The sequence below is a fragment of the Balaenoptera acutorostrata genome, chromosome 10 (genome assembly GCF_949987535.1).
Source record: "Balaenoptera acutorostrata chromosome 10, mBalAcu1.1, whole genome shotgun sequence".
Taxonomy (NCBI): Eukaryota; Metazoa; Chordata; class Mammalia; order Artiodactyla; family Balaenopteridae; genus Balaenoptera; species Balaenoptera acutorostrata.
Window position 1 is genome coordinate 48,786,503 of NC_080073.1, and position 22,735 is coordinate 48,809,237.

A 22,735-nucleotide genomic window follows, 5' to 3' on the forward strand; every position below is an offset into this window, starting at 1 on the left:
TCCACCTCCCTGTGTGACCCTTAATCAGTCACCCACCCTCTTGGCCCTCAGTTTCCTCCTCTGGGTCAGGAGAGCACCCTCCTCCCAGCCTTGTCACCTCTTGCTGCTGGGGTAGGGCGCCCGGCCCCCCAGGGCCTCCCAGAAGTGGGGAGGCTCCTGACCCTCCAGCACCATTTCCTTGTCCTTCCTGGAGATGACGGTGACCACTGTCCGTGCCATCTCACGCTGGTCACCGCTGCAGCCCTGGCAGGCAAAGAGCTGGGTCACGCCCTGCACAGGGAGGGGCCTTCACCTCCTGCGCCACATCCCCCACTAACAGGAGCCTGTGAGGAGCCGAGCCTGAGTCACAGGAGCCCTGGGCTCGTGGCGGGGCACACGTGAAAGAGTGTCTCCCTTCCTCCCCCTCCTTCCTCTGTCTCCTCAGCTGATCAAGGTCACAGGGATCGGGAACCTCTCCAGGTCCAGAGCACAGGAGGGGGACCTCCAGGCTTGGAGATCATTCATGGTTTATGCTGAAGATCAGAGAAAACCCTGGCAATCTGAACTAGGCCTCCTTTTCCCAAGAGACTTGGGAAGGGACATGGTCCCGGCACGAGGCAGGAAGGAGGGGAGGCAGCCTGGGCCTGGCCTGGCTCTGACCCGTGGATGCCCAGGTCCACCCATAACTTCCCCCAGGTCCCAGAAGGGACACTGTGGCCTCTCCCCCACCTCCCTCCGGCCTGAGGCTGGACTTGAAATCAGCCTCCGCTGCGGAGCGGACCCTTCCCTGGCCTGGCACCGCTGCCCCAGGAGTAAGTCAAGTGGTCATTGCTGGGGTACCTTCCCAAACCAGAGGTAGCAGAGGCCGGCTGTGGCCAGCAGGAAGATGTCGTTGGAGTTGAGGGCTGAGGCACGGGCTGGCACCTCCAGGGTCCAGGTGTTGTAGCTGTCGGTGCCTCGTACGTGGAAGAGCCTTGTGGCGGACGCTGGCTGCCCCTTTCCATTGTGCCCAGCGCTCCCCTACGAGAGGGCTGGGCCTCAGGCTGAGGCAAGGACTCTTGGGGCCACCTTCCTCTCCCAGTGGGGGCCAAACTGCCTCGGCACCCAGGGCCCCCTCTCTGGAAGCCACCTCTGTTTTCTACCCTGAGTGTGGAGCGTGAGGATCCCATCGGTCTAGAATAGGGAACCAGGCCCTTTCTAAACAGACCCCTCACCCCATCTCCGAGGGGTCGGAGCATGGATCCCCCAGGCCTTGAAGACGGAAAGTGGGGAGCAGCTTTGCCTGGGTGTGACCCCAGGTAAGGCCCCGGCTCCCTTTCCGCTCCGCTTCCACACTTGTGCGTCTGTTCTGTGGCTGCCTCTGGGGATGGGGGAAGAAACTCAGGCAGGGGTCACCCTTGGAGCTCCTGGGCCTCGGACAAGCACCAGGAAGCCAAGGGGCTACCGCTGGGCCCCTGACCTGCAGAGAAGGTGCTTAGCACATGCGTGTAAGGGCCATGGGCGCATGGAGGAGTGGAGAGGCTGCGGCCACAGCAGCAAGGCGGGCCCTACCTGGAAGATCACCAGCTGGCCCTGGAAGATGGTGAGGAAGTGCGGGGGCTCGCTGCCCATGGTCACGTGCTCCTGCACCAGGGCTCCATGGTACTGGAGGTCCAGCTCCTCGGCGTTGCCCTTCAGGGCCTTGATCTCGTGTGCGGCGGCCTGGAGGCCCTGCGGGCAGGGGTGGTGAGGGCCTGGCACAACTCCCAGACCCCACTCTCAGCTCCTCAGCTCTGGGGCTTGAGGGTGCCCGCCACCCTGCTCAGGCCGGCGCACCTGCCACAGGTACAGGATGTACTGGACGAGGCCCATCTTCTGGTATGTGTAGAGGACAAGGTAGCAGTTGCCTGCGCACAACTGTCCGTGATGCGTGGGGTCCACGGGCTGCCTGCATGAGTCCTGGATGTACCACACCTGGGGAACAGGGTACCAACAGGCAGGGGTGGTGCCTCCACCTGAACTAGCCCACCCACCCTGTGTCCAGCCAGGAAGCTCTCTGCAGCTGGGGGCATGCCTCATCTGTGCAAACAAGGGGCTCCCCCCGAGCTCTGTGCCCACCCTATACTCTGTGCTTCCGCCAGGGACCCCTGGGACCCACACTTGTGCCAGCCTGTTCTCAGCCAGGACTCTGAGTTGGTGTGTGGTGCCTGGGACAAACAAGTGGTGAGGACTCCAGAGGCTGCCCAGGCTGCCAGATGCCACCCCAGCCTGACCCCACCAGCCACGGCCCTGCACAGCTGCTCTCTGCTCAGGCCAGGGCAGCAGAAGCTGGGCAGAAGCAAGGCCTTGGAGCTCTTGGAAAAATTTCCTTTTTTCAAGTGTCACTTAAAAAAGCAAACGCTGTTCAAAGACTGAAAGGGAAACACTTCGTCACACTTAATGTGATGTCCTGTTCCTGTGGGTAGCCGAGCATGGGCCCTGGAGCCAGGCAAACCCTGGTTGAATCCCGGTCACCCACGATGGCAGTGAGACCTTTCTGAGCTTCAGTTTTTCCCACCTGTGAAGTGGGGGTAACAGCGCTCACCTCGACATGGCAAGAAACAACATCTGGGCATCCGTGGCCACACAGAGCCTGACAGCAGTCTCTGGAAGAGACCAGAGCACCGAGAATCCTGCTTCTGCAGAAGAGGCTGGCTGCAGCCACTCGCCGCCAGGAGCAGCACTCACCTGGCAGCCAGGCCTCCTGGCTCGGGCGCTCCCTCTGGCTGCCTGTCCCCGAGCCTGCTGCGGGGGGCGGTGGGGGGGGGCGTCCCCTCCCTGCCTTTGTGCTTGGGGCCTGGGCTGCAGACCCCTCCTTCCTTCCTCCCTTGCCCTTCTCTCCGCTTTCCTGTTTCTCCTGTTCTCTCTCTCGCTGGCTGCCCCTCTGTCTCTCCTGGGAACCCCATCTCTCCCTGACCCCCTTTCTCCTCTCCCTGTGCGCTCACCCCTCCCTGCCCTGCATCCCATCCCCTCCTCCCTCTATTCGGTCTCCTCCGCCCTCTCTCTCTCATTCTCAGTCTCCTCTTCTTTGTCCCTCCCTGTCCCCCCAACCTGTCATCCTCTCTCCCTCCTCCCCCTCCTCCCCCCCCCCCGTCCTCTCCTATCTCAGTCTCTCCCCACTCACTGCCACTGTCCATCCATAGTAGGGCAAACGTCAGAGGGCACCTTGGAGAAACAGTATTTTCTCTGACCTCGGCCTACCTTGAGAACTAGCGCGCCTCACACAGGCCCAGCTGTCCTGTTCCCATAAGCTCTCAGCACCCACACACCAGCCTCGGGGCCAGGTGGGACCACACCTTTAGCCCCATCTTACATATAAAAAACTGAGCCCTGAAGGAATTAAGGGTCCTGCCTGGGGGTGACCCAATTAGTCAAGATACAACCCTGCCCTGTACAGAGCCTGGAAGGAGCCCCCAACCTCTGCATCTCCCAGAACATTGGTCTGAGACCAGACGGCTGGCTGACAGGGTGTGACTTTGTGTTGGGCGTGTGGGGCTGTGATCATGTGTGATGTAGAGTTTGTATGCTTACATGTTTGCAATTGTTTGAATAAGTGCAATCACAAGGTGTGAGTATGTGTGTCTATATTATAATATGTATGTGTCATACATATGACAAAAGGGCACAAATTAATTGTCCGAATGTTACTGTGCTGGGTGCCATGAGTGTTACCGAGCAAGTGGCCGTGGCTGCGTGTGACTGTACGCGTGATGCGTATGAGCTGGCAGGGCGGAGGGTGCGTGTATACGTACACATGCCCCGTGTGCCCCTGATTGTGTGTAGATGTGCACCTGGGCGTACCTGGGTCACTTTAGCAGCCATAAGGTTCACCTGAAGACAAAGCCTACACCTGTGCGCCCATCTTCCCCCAGCCAAGCCAGTGCCCCTCACCTCCACCTTCCCAGAGCCGTCGTCCACCATCCTGAGCTGGGCCGCCAGCTCAGGATGGCTGTGCAGCTTGCCCACGTCCAGTTTCACCTGAAGTAATTTATCTGAGGGTGGGACAGAGGGTGTCACTGGCGACGTTTGCCCTGTCCCAGACTTCGCCTCGCCCAGCCAATCACGCAAGAAGCTCCCTCCGGCCACGCCCCCTCACCCTTCCCGGGGAGCTTCTGGGCCCCGCCCAGGCCCCGCCCCGCCCCGCCCATCGCTCAGGAAGCCGCGGCTCGGAGCTCCGCTCCGCCGTCCGGCCACGCCCCCTCACCCATTCCGCGGAGGTGCTTGTTCTTGCGCTGCTCCCCAGACCACGATCGGAAGAGCTGCTTGAACGCGGCCGACTCGGCGCCTTCGTCCACCACCTCCACATTGGTGTAGCTCGGGTAGCCCTTGGCCTGGATGAAGCCCTGGGCGGGGGGGGGGGGGGGGGCTCTGTCAAGCGTGTGGCCCAAGGGCCCACTGCCCCGCCCCATCCGCAGGACCTGCCGCTCACGCTGCGGGGCCAAACAGTGCGCTGAGCAGCGTTAATTAACGGAGCTCAGGACTGGCTTAAGGAGCTGGCTCCGGCACTACCGACTTCTCCGAGGTCCCTGAGGACAGGCAGGGTCCCGTTCGTCCGGGCCTCGGGAAGGGCCAGCTATGACCACCCGTCAGACCCCAGGCAGAGCCCTGCCTCCCCTCCTGGAAAAGGAGGGGGCACCCAGTGCTTGGAGAATCCTCAGACCTCAAGGCGGGTCCCCCACATCCCCCTTTTACACATGGTTTCTTGGATGCTATCTGGTCTTCCCCCCCGTCAGGGCCCCCAAGGCAGGCCACAGCCCGCGGTACCCCAGAGAGGGGCCCTGTGTTCCCCCTCAGACCGTTGGGCAGAGCTGTGTCTCCGCCCTCAGACAGGGCGGTGGGTCTTCAGGCTTAGACCCCAGGGCAGGGTTATGTCCTCCTCCATCAGACAGGGCTCCCAGGGCAGGATGTATCCCCCTTCTGGCCCCAGGGCAGGACTACCTCTCTCTTTAGACCCCAGGACATGGATGTCTCCCAGCTTAGGTTGCAGGGTAGGGCGGTTTCCTCCCTACCCAGGAACCAGGGCAGCGCTATGTCCCTCTAAGACAGGGCCCCATAGCCTCACCAGAGCCCTGCTGAAGGCAGCCTTTTTCTCCTGGAGGCTAGTCATGCATCCCTGCCACACGTAGATCTTGAAACCACCCTGGTCCAGGATGTAGCAGTCCTGGGAGCAAAAGTGGGGCTGGTCAGTAGGTGGTCCAGACTGGGTTGGGCTTGTGGAGTGGGTGGGGAGATGGATAGGATGGCTGGGGCCAGGCATGCCTCACCTCCTTCTGCAGTAGGTCTTGGGCTAGTGGGCAGGTCGCCAACTCCTGGATCACCACATCCTTGCCCTTCTCGTAGACACTAGGGGACAGACATCCGGATGCGGGCAGCTCAGCTCCTCCCGGGCCTGGCTCCGCTCCAGCTACCAGTGCCCCTCGCACCTCCAGAGGCAGAAGGCTTGGGGGCTGGGGGCCCAGGTTGAGGTCTTCACTGCAGCCTTGCTGTGAAGACTTAGGCAGCTCCCTGGCCCTCTCAGGGCCTCAGTCACCCTGTCTGTACAATGCGTTCTCAGAAAGGCAGCCATGCAAGAGCACAGGCTGGGTCTAAGGTCCCACATGGCCTGCCCCAGAAACCCATGAACCTTTTCCAGAGGGCTTCCTAGAGACACCGTGTTATTGCAGTAACGATGGACATGCACGCCTGGGCTATTCCACCCACCCTGCCCACTCCCAAAGCCTGCTCACTGGTAGAGACGGACATTGGCCTTTTGCAGTTGGTCAGTACTCTTGCTGGGCATGGCGGTGTGCAGGTTGCCCACTCTGCAGCCCAGCACAGCTTCCATGATCTGCATGAGGTCAGTGGCTTCAGCCTCATCATCCACCACGCCAATCTGTGCACGGCCACCACGCTCCCTGTTCTGGAGGCTGCGGGTCAGGGCCAGGCCCTGCGGGACAGGACCTGGCAGTCAGAGCATCCCCAGAATGCCCCCCCTCACCTCTCAGACAGTCCAGCCCAGAATCCTCCTGTCACTGCTCAGCTTCCAGAGGCTGGGGGCCAGGGGAGGTATCCCCTTATCCTGGCATCCAGGGGTACCACCAGTTCAGGATCTGGACTCAGTTTGTAGGTGCTTCTCAGCTTCTTAGGTGAGAGCGAAGCCCACCTCTTGGGGTAGCTGGAGGACGGGCACCTGGAGGACCACCCCTCTCCCCGAGCACTGCACCCCTTAGTTCCCGGGGCAGACACTGACCCGCGCCTTCTCAGCAGTGCTGGTTTTGGGCCCATTCCACTGGATCATCATCTTGCCCAGGTCTAGCAGGAAGATGTCACTCTTATTAAAGCTGTGCCAGGAGAGCTCCACCTGCCAGAGCCAGGCGTCAGGGAGGGAGACAGTGTGTCATCCCACCCGCACCCAGGTGGAGGGGCACTGCAGCCTGTTCTTGCCCACGTGCACATAGCTCAGGTGTGTCACTTATGTGCATGAAGCTGTGTGCAACTGGGTGTATGTGTGAGTGTGACACCACTCTGATGGTGTGCAGGCATGCATCCATGTAAGCATGTGAGACCTTGAGCGTCACTGTGGACGTGGCTTGGTGCATCTCTGGGCATGTGTAAGCGTAGGTTATGCTGCATTTCACAGGGTGTCCGTGACCAAGTGTGACATTTCTCACTCAGTGCAAGTCTACAGCAGTACATGCGTACACAGACACATGGATGCAAGAGGGGCGCAAGTATCAGTTTATCCACACGTGTAGATGTGTGTGTAGGTGAACATCAAATGTGAAGAAGTGTATGAGCTCCTGGCTGACAGTGCATGTGTGCCTGTGTGGGGGACAGTGTGTTATCTGTGGAAAAGGGCAATTATCATCCCAATGCTTTGGAGAGTAAAAGTGGGAGCTCTGAATAATTATGTCAGGCTAACAGGCAAAACTTGGGGCTGCATGGTGGCGCTGCATGACCGGGGATGTATGATCACTAAATCTGTGGGTGACACTGCATGAGCCTGGGTGGGATTGTCTGTGAGTCACAGAGCTGCCACATACCATGCAGACAGTAATGTACACAACTCAGTGTCACCATTCACATCGCAGGCGTCAAACTCCTGACTGTTCATTACACTGATGGCAGAAAACCGTCTTGTTCTCACAAAATCAGTATTTTCCATCAATACCCTGACAGACGGAAGTAAGGGGCACTCAGGTCTAATTTGCACAAGGGCACTCTATGGACCGAGTGGCATTAGGGCTAACAGTGGAGACACTGGGTGTGTCTATGGGTGACAATTATGATGTGTATGAGAATGTGGGGCTGTGCACCTCCCCAAATCATGCTACTTCCCATTGTGCTGCTTACCAGGGCCAGCCAGGTGCATCATCTTGTCTGCCTCACCTCCCTAGTTCTCAGTGTGTCCATGGGACACATGAGGAAACAGAGGGTCAAAGGAGCTGTGGGAGGGGTGGGGCTGGAAGCCTGGCTCTGCCTTCTCTCTCCTCATCAGGATGGGCCATCGGGGAATGCTGACCTCCCGCGTTCCCCCCACTGTCCCCACCACGCTCCACACTCCCCTACACTTCAGGACACGCAGTCCAGCTGAGTCCAAGGTCAGGTGGCATCCCTGGCAGCTCTCACCTCGCTGGCTGACACGTGCTTCCCCGCTCTGATGTGCAGCAGTCGCTGGATGTTGTACACGTTGGTCTCCACGTGCTTGAGGGCAGAGGCCAGGCCTCCCTTCCGGTAGCTGAGGAGAGCATGGGGTCCCACGTGAGACCGTATGCTGCCATGCGCAGGGGTGAGTGCAGATGTGCGCACCTGCATGCACGCATGTGGGGACACACACGTGCCTGTTTAATACGTGTGTGCAAGTAGATATGAACACGTGTGTACAAGCATATGGGGGCAGTAATGTGCATGTGTTTATCCATGTGTAGATACGTGGACACATGAATGTGTATATACATGTATGCATGTGGGGTATAACGTGTATCTGTTTATCCGTGTGAGTACAGATGTGCGTGCATGGAATTCACACAACCGCGTGTATGTGTGTAGGTGAACATGAATACTCACCGATGTATGTGGGTGCCCATCTGTAGGTGGACATACATGGGGTGGCATGTTTTCTGCATGTGCATGTATACATGTGTGCGTGCATTTATGTATATACTATTTACACGTATCAGGTTCAACAGAAATGATCAAATACTGGCAATTTCCTATGGCTCGACCTAATATATTGTAATTGTTAATTAAATAAATATTTGAAGCAATTTACAGCAAAAGACGTATTTCTATTGGGCATAGTAACAGAAAAGCAAACTCAAAAACAACACTGGGATCCACTCCTGGGTATACACCCAAGAGAAATGAAAAACATATGTCCACACAAAAACTTGTATACAATACTGGATGGTGAGTAAACTTACTGCAGTAATCATCTCACAACATATGCAAGTCAAACCATTATGCTGTACACCTTAAACTTATACAGTGCTGTGTGTCAGTTATATCTCAATAAAACTGTGGGGAAAAACCACCCAAAACTTGTATACAAATGTTAACAACAGTATTACCCATAACAGCTAAAAAGTGGAAACAACCCAAATGTCCATTAAGTGTTGAATACATAATTAAAATGTGGTATATCCATAAATGGTGTTGTATAATTCTATTTAAGTAAAATGTCCAGAAGAGGGAAATCTATACAGACTGGGGCAAGGGAGTATTGGGGGAAATGGAGAGTGATGCTAAAGGGTACGGGGCTTCTTCTGGGGGTGATGAAAACGTTCTAAAATTATAGCGATGGATCCCACAAGTCTGTGAATACACTAAAAATCACTGAATTGTATGCTTTAAATGGGTGGGTTGTATGGTATGATTTGTATGTCACTAAGTTGTCACCCGCCCCCCCTCAGAAAAACCACCCCACACACTGTGATGAGGGAGACAGTTGCCCCAGGCCGCCAGCCACCCCACGGCTCCTGCCCCTCCCAGCCCGCTGCCCGCCTCACTCACATGATTCCAGGGCGGAAGTAGCTGCGAAAGCAGGCGGATTCGTGGCCCTGCGCCTCGCGGTGCTGCACGGTGGCGCCACCCAGCGTCTCCTGTAGGTGCTGCACGAAGGAGCCCGCCGTACCCTGCGCCTCCACACCCGCCTCCTTCCCGACCCAGTAGTGCAGGTCTTTGGGCGCCCCCGACGTGGCCTTCAGGCTCTGGGGGACCGAGGGCCCAGGTGTTTGCGTCTGTGTGTGTGGTGAGGGGCTGAGGTCCCAGGAGTGGGGTGGGGCCCGAGGGCTGGGGCGGAGATGGAGACCGAGGTGGAGGATATACGAAGGGCTGTGGGGAGACTGGTCAGGTGCTTCCACCGACAGGAGACGGAGACCGGGGAGGGAAGGGTGAAGAGGCCTCAAAGGCAGCAGCCTCCGTATGGGATGCGATTCTTGGGCTCCCAGACTGCCTTTTCCCAGGCGGAGCTTAGTCTGCACCATGGAACCCCCAAAGGGCCAGCCCCCACCACCACCACCACCACCACCGCCCCCCAGACTCCTGAAGTGCTCACGTGCAGGACGATATAGCAGTGCTCCTCAAAGAAGTTCCCATAAGCCCGCTCGGGGACCGGCACCATCCTCAGGTTCTGGGAGAGGAGGGCGCCTAGTGACAACTTGGGAGACCCCGTTCCCCCCAGCCATGACCCTGCGGGGTAGGGGGAGGGAGCTCTGAGTGGGGGGCGGCAGAAGCCTGGTCTCAGAGACCTGCACACTGTCTTTACCACCAGCTCTTGTGTCTGGTCGTGCAGCTCACCTCAGTGATCCATATGTGGAGGTCCCTGCGGCTCCCGATGGCTGGGAGGCCCCCGTTGGTGTCCATCCTAGATCAGGAAAGAGTGAGGGAGGGAACAGGAGCCAGAGTCCTCAGGCCCTGGCCGCCTGTACTCCGGGCTCTAAGCAAGAGCTCTCCCCACGCACAGCTCTCCAAAGACCCTTCATCATAGCCTGTGCCTCTCATGAGGAGGGCTGCGTAAACAAAAGGGCCAGCACACCAGGACGGGTACTGCAGATGTCGGCACAGAGGCTTTGCAACAGGGACCTGCCTTGTCGTCTGTGCTTGTGCTCTTGAAACAGGGCTGAGCTCTGTGGACAATGATAGGCTTTGAGTCTATGGACAACCTCTGCAAACTGACAGGGAGCTTGAAACAGGCTATGCATACAGACACAGGATCTGCAGCCAGGGACAGTCACTGTAGACAGTGATAGGCTTGCAGCCAGGCAAGGGCTCTGCTGGTCACAACAGGTGCTGTAGGCAGGGACAGACTCTGCAAACAGGGGCAGGCTCTTGAAGGGAGACAGAGTCCTGTGGACAAGACAGGCTCTGCACACAAGGCAAATAGGCGTAGGTCTTTCAGACAGTTAGGAGATAGCCATGCAAAGAGACACAGCACCTGCAGAGAAAAGGGACAGCTTCCTCAGACCCAAGAAAGGGATGCAACAGGCACAGGTTCTCCTGATGAAGATGAATTCTGTTGACAGGGACCACCTTTGTAAGGATGACCTACGTGAAGAGACACAGACTGGACCCAGGGAAATTCAGACAAGCTGGGCAAACAGGCGAAGGTTATGAACGCTGAGAAAGGCTCTACAGACGGTCCCGGGTTCTGCAGGTATGGAGGAGCTTTGCAGAACTGGGAAAGGCTTTGCAAATGTGGATGGGGACAAACCCTTAAGACAGGGACTCTTTGCAGAAGGGACAGGCTCTGCAGATATGAACAGGCACATAGATAGGCAAGGCTCTGCAAAGAGACACAGCATCACCAGTCAGAGAAGTGCTTGCCAGACAGAGGCAGGCTCTGAAGCAGGCAAAAGCTCTCTAGGCATGGTCAGGCTCTGCATGCAGGGACAGCCTTGGGAAACAGCCTCAAATCTTGCAAACAAGGAGATCGGAACAGACTGGGCAAGCAATCGTGAGCTCTGCAGAGCAATCTGGGCTCTGCAAAAAGACACAGGCTCTGCAGACAAAGCCTGTATAGACAGAGACTTGGCAGACTGGGATAGGTTTTGTAAGCCCACACAGGCTCTGCAAACAGACAGCCTCTGTTAACAGTGACAGTGTCTTCAGAGAGGGCAGGATTTGCTGAAAGGAGCCGGCCAGGAAATCAGCTCCATGTTCCAGCACAGATGCCCCAGACATGGGCAAGATCTTAAAACGGGGCTGGGTTCTGTAGAGAGCCCAGGTTCAGCAAACAGGGACAGGCTTTAGAAAAGGATGAGTTCTAGAGACAGATAAAGGCTCCATGAATAGGGACAGGTTCTGTTAACAAGTACACATGGAATTAGGAGTAGACTGTGCAGACAGGCATGGGCTCTGCCAACAGGGATGTGCTCTGTCGAAAGACAGGGGTTCTCCCAGACACAGTGACCCGTGGCGGTGAGAAACTCTTCGTAGGAGTAGAGCCTGCAAGCAGACAAGAGTTTCGATCCAGGGAAGTTCAGACTGCAGTGATGGCCTGTTTCAGGCTGTGCAAATAGGCAAAGGCTCTGAAAAATGTCACAGACTGTACAAATAGGGCTCAGGTTCTGCAGACAGAACAGGCTCTGAAATAGGAAAAGACTGTGAACAGGGACAGAGTCTAGAGACAGAGATACTCCCTGCAGAGGAAACAAGTTCTGCTGACAGGGCCAGGAACTATAAACAGACAACGCTTTATAGACAGGGACAGTGTCTTTAGGCAGAAAGAGATGTCCCAGCCAAGGCCGCGGGACAAGCTTGGGAGACAGGGATAGGCTTGCGTTCAGGGCCGCTTCTGCAATAAAAGCATATCTTATCCATGAGGAAAGAGGGACAGACTGTTTAAAAAGACCCAGGTTCTGAAAAAAGACACTCTCAAAACAGGCTCAGGACAGAAAGAAGCTCTGCAGATAAGACAAATGTTCCGCAAACCCAGGACAGACTCTGCACACACGGACTGTCTCTGAAGGTGACAGACTGCAGCAAGTGACAGGCTTAGCTAACATGAGCAGTTTGCATAGATCAGACCAAAACATTCTCAAATTCTTGAAACAGAGCTGAACACTTAATACACACAGACTGCAAACAGCCACTGGCTCTGCAAACAGCAACTTTGCCGTGCTCCGTGGTTCTGAGTGTGCCAGGAGATAGAAGCATGGAATGAGAGGGATCTGGGAAAGAAGGGGGCTCTGGATTTTGTTACATGTTGGCAGGTGACTCTCAACGACCCCGGGCTTCCCTGCACCCCTCCTTCAGAAACCTCTGCGTGAGGTTTGGTCATTCCTTCATCCGTGGAAATTCTTTCGACGTGTAACCTAAATCCTGCCAGCTGCAACTTTTCCTTCTTGCTGCTGCTTTGCCTAATAGACCCAGAAGTCCCTTCTTTCTGAATTTCTCACTCCTAGTGGCCCTGGTGTGGTGTTCACTCCTCTCCCCTCCCCTCTCCACTCCACTCTAGCCATGCTGTATCAGCAGGAGGAACACCCTTGACCCTGCATGATCGGGGAAATGAAGTGGGAGGGGAGATACAGGTGGCACCGAGTGGCCCAGCTTCCTTACGCCTTTGTCCAGGCCGGGCCCAGGCCCTGGTGAGCTCACAGTGGGAAAACACCCAGCCCTCTCAAAGAGGGCCAAGATGGCCATGGATGTGGGGTGAGGTGGGGTGGGAGAGGGAGCTGCCCAGAACAGGGCGGGCAGAGGGGGGTCCTGCCGGGGCTAGAGCTGCCCCCCTGAACCCATTCTGGAGACCCTGTGTGCTGATGGCCTGGCCTCCCTCAGTAGAGCAGAGGATTCTGGGGCCAGGGGCTTGTCCTCCTGTTTACTGCCGGCTCCTGCTGCCTGACACCTGGCAGGTCCTCAGCCCATGACTGCAGGAGTGAAAGCGGACGGAGAAGGGAGTCACCATGTGCTCTAACTGCACCCAGAACTGCTGTTGCAGTGATGGCCTGTTGCTGTGACAGTGACATGAGTGACAGGCAGACACAGTGACCATGTAACAGTGGTCTCGAGCAACAGTCAGCTCTACCCACCACCAGAGCCCCCCATCAAGCCTCTTAGATAGCCTCAACCACCAGAGGGCAGACAACAGAAGCAAGAAAAACTACAATCCTGCAGCCTGTGGACCAAAAACCACAGTTACAGAAAGACAGAGAAGATGAAAAGGCAGAGGGCTATGTACCAGATGAAGGAACAAGAAAAAACCCCAGAAAAACAATTAAATGAAGTGGAGATAGGCAACCTTCCAGAAAAAGAATTCAGAATAATGATAGTGAAGATGATCCAGGACCTCGGAATAAGAATGGAGGCAAAGATTGAGAAGATGCAAGAAATGATTAACAAAGACCTAGAAGAATTAAAGAACAAACAAACAGAGATGACCAATACAATAACTGAAATGAAAACTACACTAGAAGGAATCAATAGCAGAATAACTGAGGCAGAAGAACGGATAAGTGACCTGGAAGACAGAATGGTGGAATTCACTGCTGCGGAACAGACTAAAGAAAAAAGAATAAAAAGAAATGAAGACAGCCTAAGAGACCTCTGGGACAACATTAAACGCAACAACATTCGCATTATAGGGGTCCCAGAAGGAGAAGAGAGAGAGAAAGGACCAGAGAAAATATTTGAAGAGATTATAATCGAAAACTTCCCTAACATGGGAAAGGAAATAGCCACCCAAGTCCAGGAAGCGCAGAGAGTCCCATACAGAATAAACCCAAGGAGAAACACGCCGAGACACATAGTAATCAAAGTGGCAAAAATTAAAGACAAAGAAAAATTATTGAAAGCAGCAAGGGAAAAACGACAAATAACATACAAGGGAACCCCCATAAGGTTAACAGCTGATTTCTCAGCAGAAACTCTGCAAGCCAGAAGGGAGTGGCATGAAATACTTAAAGTGATGAAAGGGAAGAACCTACAACCAAGATTACTCTACCCAGCAAGGATCTCATTTAGATTTGATGGAGAAATCAAAAGCTTTACAGACAAGCAAAAGCTAAGAGAATTCAGCACCACCAAACCAGCTCTACAACAAATGCTAAAGGAACTTCTCTAAGTGGGAAACACAAGAGAAGAAAAGGACCTACAAAAACAAAACCAAAACAATTAAGAAAATGGTCATAGGAACATACATATCGATAATTACCTTAAACGTGAATGGATTAAATGCCCCAACCAAAAGACATAGACTGGCTGAATGGATACAAAAACAAGACCCATATATATGCTGTCTACAAGAGACCCACTTCAGACCTAGGGACACATACAGACTGAAAGTGAGGGGATGGAAAAAGATATTCCATGCAAATGGAAATCAAAAGAAAGCTGGAGTAGCTATACTCATATCAGATAAAATAGACTTTAAAATAAAGAATGTTACAAGAGACAAGGAAGGACACTACATAATGATCCAGGGATCAATCCAAGAAGAAGATATAACAATTATAAATGTATATGCACCCAACATAGGAGCACCTCAATACATAAGGCAACTGCTAACAGCTATAAAAGAGGAAATCGACAGTGACACAATAATAGTGGGGGACTTTAACACCTCACTTACACCAATGGACAGATCATCCAAAATGAAAATAAATAAGGAAACAGAAGCTTTAAATGACACAATAGACCAGATAGATTTAATTGATATATATAGGACATTCCATCCAAAAACGGCAGATTACACGTTCTTCTCAAGTGCACACGGAACATTCTCCAGGATAGATCACATCTTGGGTCACAAATCAAGCCTCAGTAAATTTAAGAAAATTGAAATCATATCAAGCATCTTTTCTGACCACAACGCTATGAGATTAGAAATGAATTACAGGGAAAAAAACGTAAAAAAGACAAACACATGGAGGCTAAACAATACGTTACTAAATAACCAAGAGATCACTGAAGAAATCAAACAGGAAATAAAAAAATACCTAGAGACAAATGACAATGAAAACACGACGACCCAAAACCTATGGGATGCAGCAAAAGCGGTTCTAAGAGGGAAGTTTATAGCTATACAAGCCTACCTCAAGAAACAAGAAAAATCTCAAGTAAACAATCTAACTTTACACCTAAAGAAACTAGAGAAAGAAGAACAAACAAAACCCAAAGTTAGCAGAAGGAAAGAAATCATAAAGATCAGAGCAGAAATAAATGAAATAGAAACAAAGAAAACAATAGCAAAGATCAATAAAACTAAAAGTTGGTTCTTTGAGAAGATAAACAAAATTGATAAGCCATTAGCCAGACTCATCAAGAAAAAGAGGGAGAGGACTCAAATCAATAAAATCAGAAATGAAAAAGGAGAAGTTACAACAGACACCGCAGAAATACAAAACATCCTAAGAGACTACTACAAGCAACTTTATGCCAATAAAATGGACAACCTGGAAGAAATGGACAAATTCTTAGAAAGGTATAACCTTCCAAGACTGAACCAGGAAGAAACAGAAAATATGAACAGACCAATCACAAGTAATGAAATTGAAACTGTGATTAAAAATCTTCCAACAAACAAAAGTCCAGGACCAGATGGCTTCACAGGTGAATTCTATCAAACATTTAGAGAAGAGCTAACACCCATCCTTCTCAAACTCTTCCAAAAAATTGCAGAGGAAGGAACTCTCCCAAACTCATTCTATGAGGCCACCATCACCCTGATACCAAAACCAGACAAAGACACTACAAAAAAAGAAAATTACAGACCAATATCACTGATGAATATAGATGCAAAAATCCTCAACAAAATACTAGCAAACAGAATCCAACAACACATTAAAAGGATCATACACCACGATCAAGTGGGATTTATCCCAGGGATGCAAGGATTCTTCAATATACGCAAATCAATCAATGTGATACACCATATTAACAAATTGAAGAATAAAAACCATATGATCATCTCAATAGATGCAGAAAAAGCTTTTGACAAAATTCAACACCCATTTCTGATAAAAACTCTCCAGAAAGTGGGCATAGAGGGAACCTACCTCAACATAATAAAGGCCATATATGACAAACCCACAGCAAACATCATTCTCAATGGTGAAAAACTGAAAGCATTTCCTCTAAGATCAGGAACGAGACAAGGATGTCCACTCTCACCACTATTATTCAACATAGTTCTGGAAGTCCTAGCCACGGCAATCAGAGAAGAAAAAGAAATAAAAGGAATACAAATTGGAAAAGAAGAAGTAAAACTGTCACTGTTTGCGGATGACATGATACTATACATAGAGAATCCTAAAACTGCCACCAGAAAACTGCTAGAGCTAATTAATGAATATGGTAAAGTTGCAGGTTACAAAATTAATGCACAGAAATCTCTTGCATTCCTATACACTAATGATGAAAAATCTGAAAGAGAAATTATGGAAACACTCCCATTTACCATTGCAACAAAAAGAATAAAATACCTAGGAATAAACCTACCTAGGGAGACAAAAGACCTGTATGCAGAAAACTATAAGACACTGATGAAAGAAATTAAAGATGATACCAACAGATGGAGAGATATACCATGTTCTTGGATTGGAAGAATCAACATTGTGAAAATGAGTATACTACCCAAAGCAATCTACAGATTCAATGCAATCCCTATCAAATTACCAATGGCATTTTTTACGGAGCTAGAACAAATCATCTTAAAATTTGTATGGAGACACAAAAGACCCCGAATAGCCAAAGCAGTCTTGAGGCAAAAAAATGGAGCTGGAGGAATCAGACTCCCTGACTTCAGACTATACTACAAAGCTACAGTAATCAAGACAATATGGTACTGGCACAAAAATAGAAACATAGATCAATGGAACAAGATAGAAAGCCCAGAGATTAACCCACGCACCTATGGTCAACTAATCTATGACAAAGGAGGCAAAGATATACAATGGAGAAAAGACAGTCTCTTCAATAAGTGGTGCTGGGAAAACTGGACAGCCACATGTAAAAGAATGAAATTAGAATACTCCCTAACACCATACACAAAAATAAACTCAAAATGGATTAGAGACCTAAATATAAGACTGGACACTATAAAACTCTTAGAGGAAAACATAGGAAGAACACTCTTTGACATAAATCACAGCAAGATCTTTTTCGATCCACCTCCTAGAGTAATGGAAAGAAAAACAAAAATAAACAAGTGGGACCTAATGAAACTTCAAAGCTTTTGCACAGCAAAGGAAACCATAAAGAAGACGAAAAGACAACCCTCAGAATGGGAGAAAATATTTGCAAATGAATCAACGGACAAAGGATTAATCTCCAAAATATATAAACAGCTCATTCAGCTCAATATCAAAGAAACAAACACCCCAATCCAAAAATGGGCAGAAGACCTAAATAGACATTTCTCCAAAGAAGACATACAGACGGCCACGAAGCACATGAAAAGATGCTCAACATCACTAATTATTAGAGAAATGCAAATCAAAACTACAATGAGGTATCACCTCACTCCTGTTAGAATGGGCATCATCAGAAAATCTACAAACAACAAATGCTGGAGAGGGTGTGGAGAAAAGGGAACCCTCTTGCACTGTTGGTGGGAATGTAAATTGATACAGCCACTATGGAGAACAATATGGAGGTTCCTTAAAAAACTAAAAATAGAATTACCATATGACCCAGCAATCCCACTACTGGGCATATACCCAGAGAAAACCGTAATTCAAAAAGACACGTGCACCCGAATGTTCATTGCAGCACTATTTACAATAGCCAGGTCATGGAAGCAACCTAAATGCCCATCAACAGACGAATGGATAAAGAAGTTGTGGTACATATATACGATGGAATATTATTCAGCCATAAAAAGGAACGAAATTGAGTCATTTGTTGAGAAGTGGATGGATCTAGAGACTGTCATACAGAGTGAAGTAAGTCAGAAAGAGAAAAACAAATATCGTATGTTAATGCATGTATGTGGAACGTAGAAAAATGGTACAGATGAGCCAGTTTGCAGGGCAGAAGTTGAGACACAGATGTAGAGAATGGACATATGGACACCAAGGGGGGAAAACTGCGATGAGGTGGGGATGGTGATGTGCTGAATTGGGCGATTGGGATTGACATGTATACACTGATGTGTATAAAACTGATGCCTAATAAGAACCTGCAGTATAAAAAAACAAACAAAACAACTAATACTAAACTTTCATTGGGTTATCTGTATGGAAATATGTTAATATAAATGTTTCAGACATTACATGAAATTTCTAAAAATCTTATATTTGTATTTGTATGGAAATATGTATGGAAATATGTTAATATAAATGTTTCAGACAGTACATGAAATTTCTAAAAATCTTATATTTGTATTTGTATGGAAATATGTATGGAAATATGTTAATATAAATGTTTCAGACATTACATGAAATTTCTAAAAATCTTATATTTGTATTTGTATGGAAATATGTATGGAGATATGTTAATATAAATGTTTCAGACATTACATGAAATTTCTAAAAATCTTATATTTGTATTTGTATGGAAATATGTATGGAGATATGTTAATATAAATGTTTCAGACATTACATGAAATTTCTAAAAATCTTATATTTGTATTTGTATGGAAATATGTATGGAAATATGTTAATATAAATGTTTCAGACATTACATGAAATTTCTAAAAATCTTATATTTGTATTGGTATGGAAATATGTATGGAAATATGTTAATATAAATGTTTCAGACATTACATGAAATTTCTAAAAATCTTATATTTGTATTGGTATGGAAATATGTATGGAAATATGTTAATATAAATGTTTCAGACATTACATGAAATTTCTAAAAATCTTATATTTGTATTTGTATGGAAATATGTATGGAAATATGTTAATATAAATGTTTCAGACATTACATGAAATTTCTAAAAATCTTATATTTGTATTTGTATGGAAATATGTATGGAAATATGTTAATATAAATGTTTCAGACATTACATGAAATTTCTAAAAATCTTATATTTGTATTTGTATGGAAATATGTATGGAAATATGTTAATATAAATGTTTCAGACATTACAGGAAACGTCTAAAAATCTTATATGTTCTGGTATAATGTTATAAGTAATAATCCTAGTTATTACCTTAAAATGTATATCTCAGAAATAACTAATTTTCTTGTCAACTGCATTATTATGAACTTTCATCAAATCTTTAACCATGGTCATTTTTAAGTCTTTTGTCATTTACAGACAGTTCTGGGTGTACTCTGATGATTTTGCAAATATGTTCCTATAAAAGAGTTTCATCTTCAAGAAATTCATGGAAAAGACTCTGACAAGTACAGGTTTCTGGTAACTGACTGTACTGCTGAACTGAATGAATAAGCATTTTCAGAACTCTAATGAAAAACTGATGAACTCATAAAAGTGCTAACAAAAGATCAAGATGAAAAAAAAGAAATTAATTACATGGGACTGAGTGAACTGATGAGGATGAGTATAATTTTTGTGACTTTCTGTCTGAATTAAAAAAAAAAAAAAAATTCCACAAGGACTCAGAGGAAAAGAATATACAAATCAATTTTCACTGGAAAGTAAAGGAGCTGTTACAGTGGAGGATTACTGGACTGAATGTCAATGTTATGACATAGTATAAGTGTGTTTCATGTTTGGTAATTGCAATCATTGTTGCTTTTGTTGTGGAAAAAAAAAAAAAAAAAAAAAAAAAAAAAAAAAAACAGTGGTCTCAAGCAACAGGAAACATGTGATGACATCAAGTGACAGGGGTAGTGACATTCGGCGGTGACGGGCAGAAGCAGTGATTAGTGACAACCACCAGGGCACAGGCAGGCCGTGACCAGAGGTACAGACTAGGAGCTGTAACTGTGAAGTAGTGACAGAGTGACAGGAAGACTGGTTGGCTCAGCACAGGGGTCCCCAGGGCTCCCTGTGGGGCAGGGAAGTCAGACTGTGGCCAGGAAGTTGGGACTGGGCTGGTTTCACGGGGTGGGGACAGCATCATCCCCAGGGAGCTTGGAGCGTGCCCGCATATCCAGTGCCAGCCTGCGGAGCCAAACTCTCAGGCTCCCAGGGCCTGAGGCCTCATCCCATGTAACCTGTTTTCCAACTGGATTCTGGGGGGATGGAGAAGGGATGCTCAAAGGGTGGGGGCCCTCTCTCCCCAGCACCCTCTTCTTTCCTCCAGGCAGTCCCTTCTCCCTCAGAAGGCCCCTTCCCTCCCCAGAGTGCCCCTTCTGACCCACCAGGCTTTCCCACCCGAGGTGTCCCCTCTTCCCCTTCCATCACCCACCCCGAGTGGAGACCCTCTACCAGGTATCCTCTCCTCCTACCGGAAGCCCCCTCCTCTTCCCTGGGGGCTCACTCCCTCCAGCCGTGGCTCCCTTCCTCTCCCAGACGTCCAGCTCCTCCTCTGACGTGCCCTTCTGTCCCGGTGCCCCCTCCTTTTCTGGGTGCCCTTTTCCTCCCCCCATGCATCCTCCCTCCCCAGTGCCCCCTTCTCTCCTGATGCCCCTCCACCCTTTCTGTGCTCCCTTCATCCTCCAGATGCCCCCTTCTTTCCCCTGGAGCCGCCCTCTCACACCCCTTTCCTTCCCCAATGCACCCTCTCTCCCCTGGCTTCTTTTTCCCTTCCCTGGGTTCCCCTCCCACCCAGGGGCCCCTGTCTCTCCCTCGGGGGCCCCCTCCTTCCACACCCCCCGCCCCTCCCTCTACCCAGAGCCTCCTCCCTCCTCTGGTGCCCCTTTTTCTCCCCTAGGTGTGTAACTTCCGCCTCCTGAGGATCCTGCGAAGGGGCGGACCCTGAGGTCACTTTGCCGGACTTCCAGGAAGGGGGTGGGGGGCGCTGCCTGCTGGAGTGGGAGGTACGGACAGGGCCCCGGCCCCAGGTGTATGGACTCTGGGAGACAGACATGCCCCCGCCCCATAGAAAATCTGACACTTTCTTGCCTCTGAGGGTCGCTTTGGTCGCAGCCTCCCTGCCTCCACCAGTGTTCTCACCTGCTGGGCTGCTCGCTGCCTTCCCAGTTCTGCCGGCCCCTCGGCAGCCCCAAGCCCAGTGACCCCATGTGGTACACCCGATTTGGGGCAGCCCTCCCCACCCTGGCCCCCCGAGTCCCCTCCCTGCCCGGCCTACCTGCTGGAGACTGCTCGCTCCTTCACCCTGCCTGTGGGCAGTGCTGGGCCGGGCTCGGGGCCAGGCTCTGCCCATTGCCCTCCCCCACACTGTAACTGAATCCCTGTTCCCGCCCAGCAGGACACGCCCCAGCACTTGTCGGGCTGGGGCATTCACACTTAGTCAATCAGTTAGTCAGTCAACAAATATTGACCCAGCTCTCTGAGAGCCAACCCCTTCCCCTGGCTGGACTGCCAGGCCTCACCTCCTGGGTACCGGTGGCCAGAGAGAGCGGGTGATGGAGGCCTGGGCTGCACCAAGATGTGGGGTGTGGAATCCACTGTGACTTCCCTTCTGAGAGTCCCTGATCCCTGACCTCCAGAAGGCCAGGCCACCCCAGCAAACTTTAGGAGGAAGCAGCACCAAGGCTGGTTCGGGGGGTCGGCAGTCTGGCTCTGCGAGACCCAGGTCACTTCAGAAGGTGGGGGAAGGTGGCCAGGGCTCCCTCCTGCATCTCTGCTGCCCTCCCCACCCCAATTCGGGCTCGCTGCCCGGCACAGCCCTCCCCAGGGAGCCCTGATACCCATCGTGGGAGAGGCCAGTCCAGCCCTTGCAGGGAACACGCCGCTTCCACGCCTAGGCTGCCCCCTCCTTTCCTTCCTGATTGTGGGGTGGGGGAAGAGCTGGAAAACAGAGCCTTCCAGAACCTCCAGGGGCACAGCCATCCTTAACTTAGACCACAGGCCTCAGTCCCAGCCACGGTGCAGCCGGTGTGGATGCCCCTTCCAGAGCGGGAACACTGCTAAAAGCTGCCATCCGGGGCTTCCCTGGTGGCGCAGTGGTTAAGAATCCGTCTGCAATGCAGGGGACACGGGTTCGATCCCTGGTCCAGGAAGATCCTACATGCTGCGGAGCAACTAAGCCCGTGCGCCACAACTACTGAAGCCCACGCGCCTAGAGCCCGTGCTCCGCAACAAGAGAAGCCACCGCAATGAGAAGCCTGCACACTGCAACGAAGAGTAGCCCCTGCTCGCTGCAACTAGAGAAAACCCGTGCACAGCAACGAAGACCCAACGCAGCCAAAAATAAATGAATGAATTAATTAATTTTTAAAAAATTCCTTAAAAAAAAAAAAAAAGCTGCCATTGGTCCCAAGACCCTTTCCCCATGTCCAGTCCTCACCCCCACTGCGCTCTGTCACAGGGTGGGGGGACTCCAGGAAATCTGGGTCCAGCTGTGCCCAGGAGGACCCACTGCCAGTGTGTGACTGTGTTTAACAGATAGAGCTACTGGGTCCCTGTGCGTGAAGGGAGGCCCGTGTCACAAGGCACTTGGCCAATCCCTGTGTGTGTCTGACCTGTGTGTGGGAGAATGCCTTTTTGAGCCTCTGTTCCTTTTTGTGACTGTGCGTGTGGCCTGTGAGATGCCTGCGTTTGGCTCCGCCTCTCTGCCTGTGCACACCCGTTTCCCGACTCCTTTTGTCTGGGGCCCAGCGAAATCACATGCAGTCACTTCTCCCCACCTCATCTCAGTTTCTCTCTCAGTCCACCCTGGCTGGTCTTTGTTCTTCATTCCCTGGAAATGGCCCTTTCCTAGTCCCCAGAGCCCAAAAGCTGGGGCTTGGCTCCTTGTCTTCACCTTACCTTTCCCCTCCACCAACCAGGGACTCCGCTGAC

At 50.8% G+C, this 22,735-nt stretch overlaps 1 protein-coding gene across 2 annotated transcripts in view; it reads right to left on the minus strand.

The window, feature by feature from the left end:
- VILL (villin like) overlaps positions 1-21,537 on the minus strand; it is a 26,168-nt gene extending 4,631 nt beyond the window's left edge. Inside the window, exons 1-15 of one of the 2 annotated variants that reach the window (XM_057555822.1) lie at positions 21,081-21,537; positions 9,775-9,841; positions 9,533-9,607; positions 8,989-9,185; positions 7,606-7,714; positions 6,227-6,337; positions 5,724-5,923; positions 5,262-5,340; positions 5,060-5,158; positions 4,202-4,340; positions 3,889-3,989; positions 1,795-1,932; positions 1,531-1,689; positions 820-999; positions 98-243 (exon numbers count right to left, since the gene is read on the minus strand). In XM_057555822.1, coding sequence (XP_057411805.1) covers positions 98-243; positions 820-999; positions 1,531-1,689; positions 1,795-1,932; positions 3,889-3,989; positions 4,202-4,340; positions 5,060-5,158; positions 5,262-5,340; positions 5,724-5,923; positions 6,227-6,337; positions 7,606-7,714; positions 8,989-9,185; positions 9,533-9,607; positions 9,775-9,841; positions 21,081-21,232 — 1,952 coding nt within the window. In that variant the 5' untranslated portion in view covers positions 21,233-21,537. The remainder of the gene's footprint in view (positions 1-97; positions 244-819; positions 1,000-1,530; positions 1,690-1,794; positions 1,933-3,888; positions 3,990-4,201; positions 4,341-5,059; positions 5,159-5,261; positions 5,341-5,723; positions 5,924-6,226; positions 6,338-7,605; positions 7,715-8,988; positions 9,186-9,532; positions 9,608-9,774; positions 9,842-21,080) is intronic. The other variant, XM_057555823.1, reaches the window with a different exon arrangement.
- Positions 21,538-22,735: the final 1,198 nt, after the last annotated feature.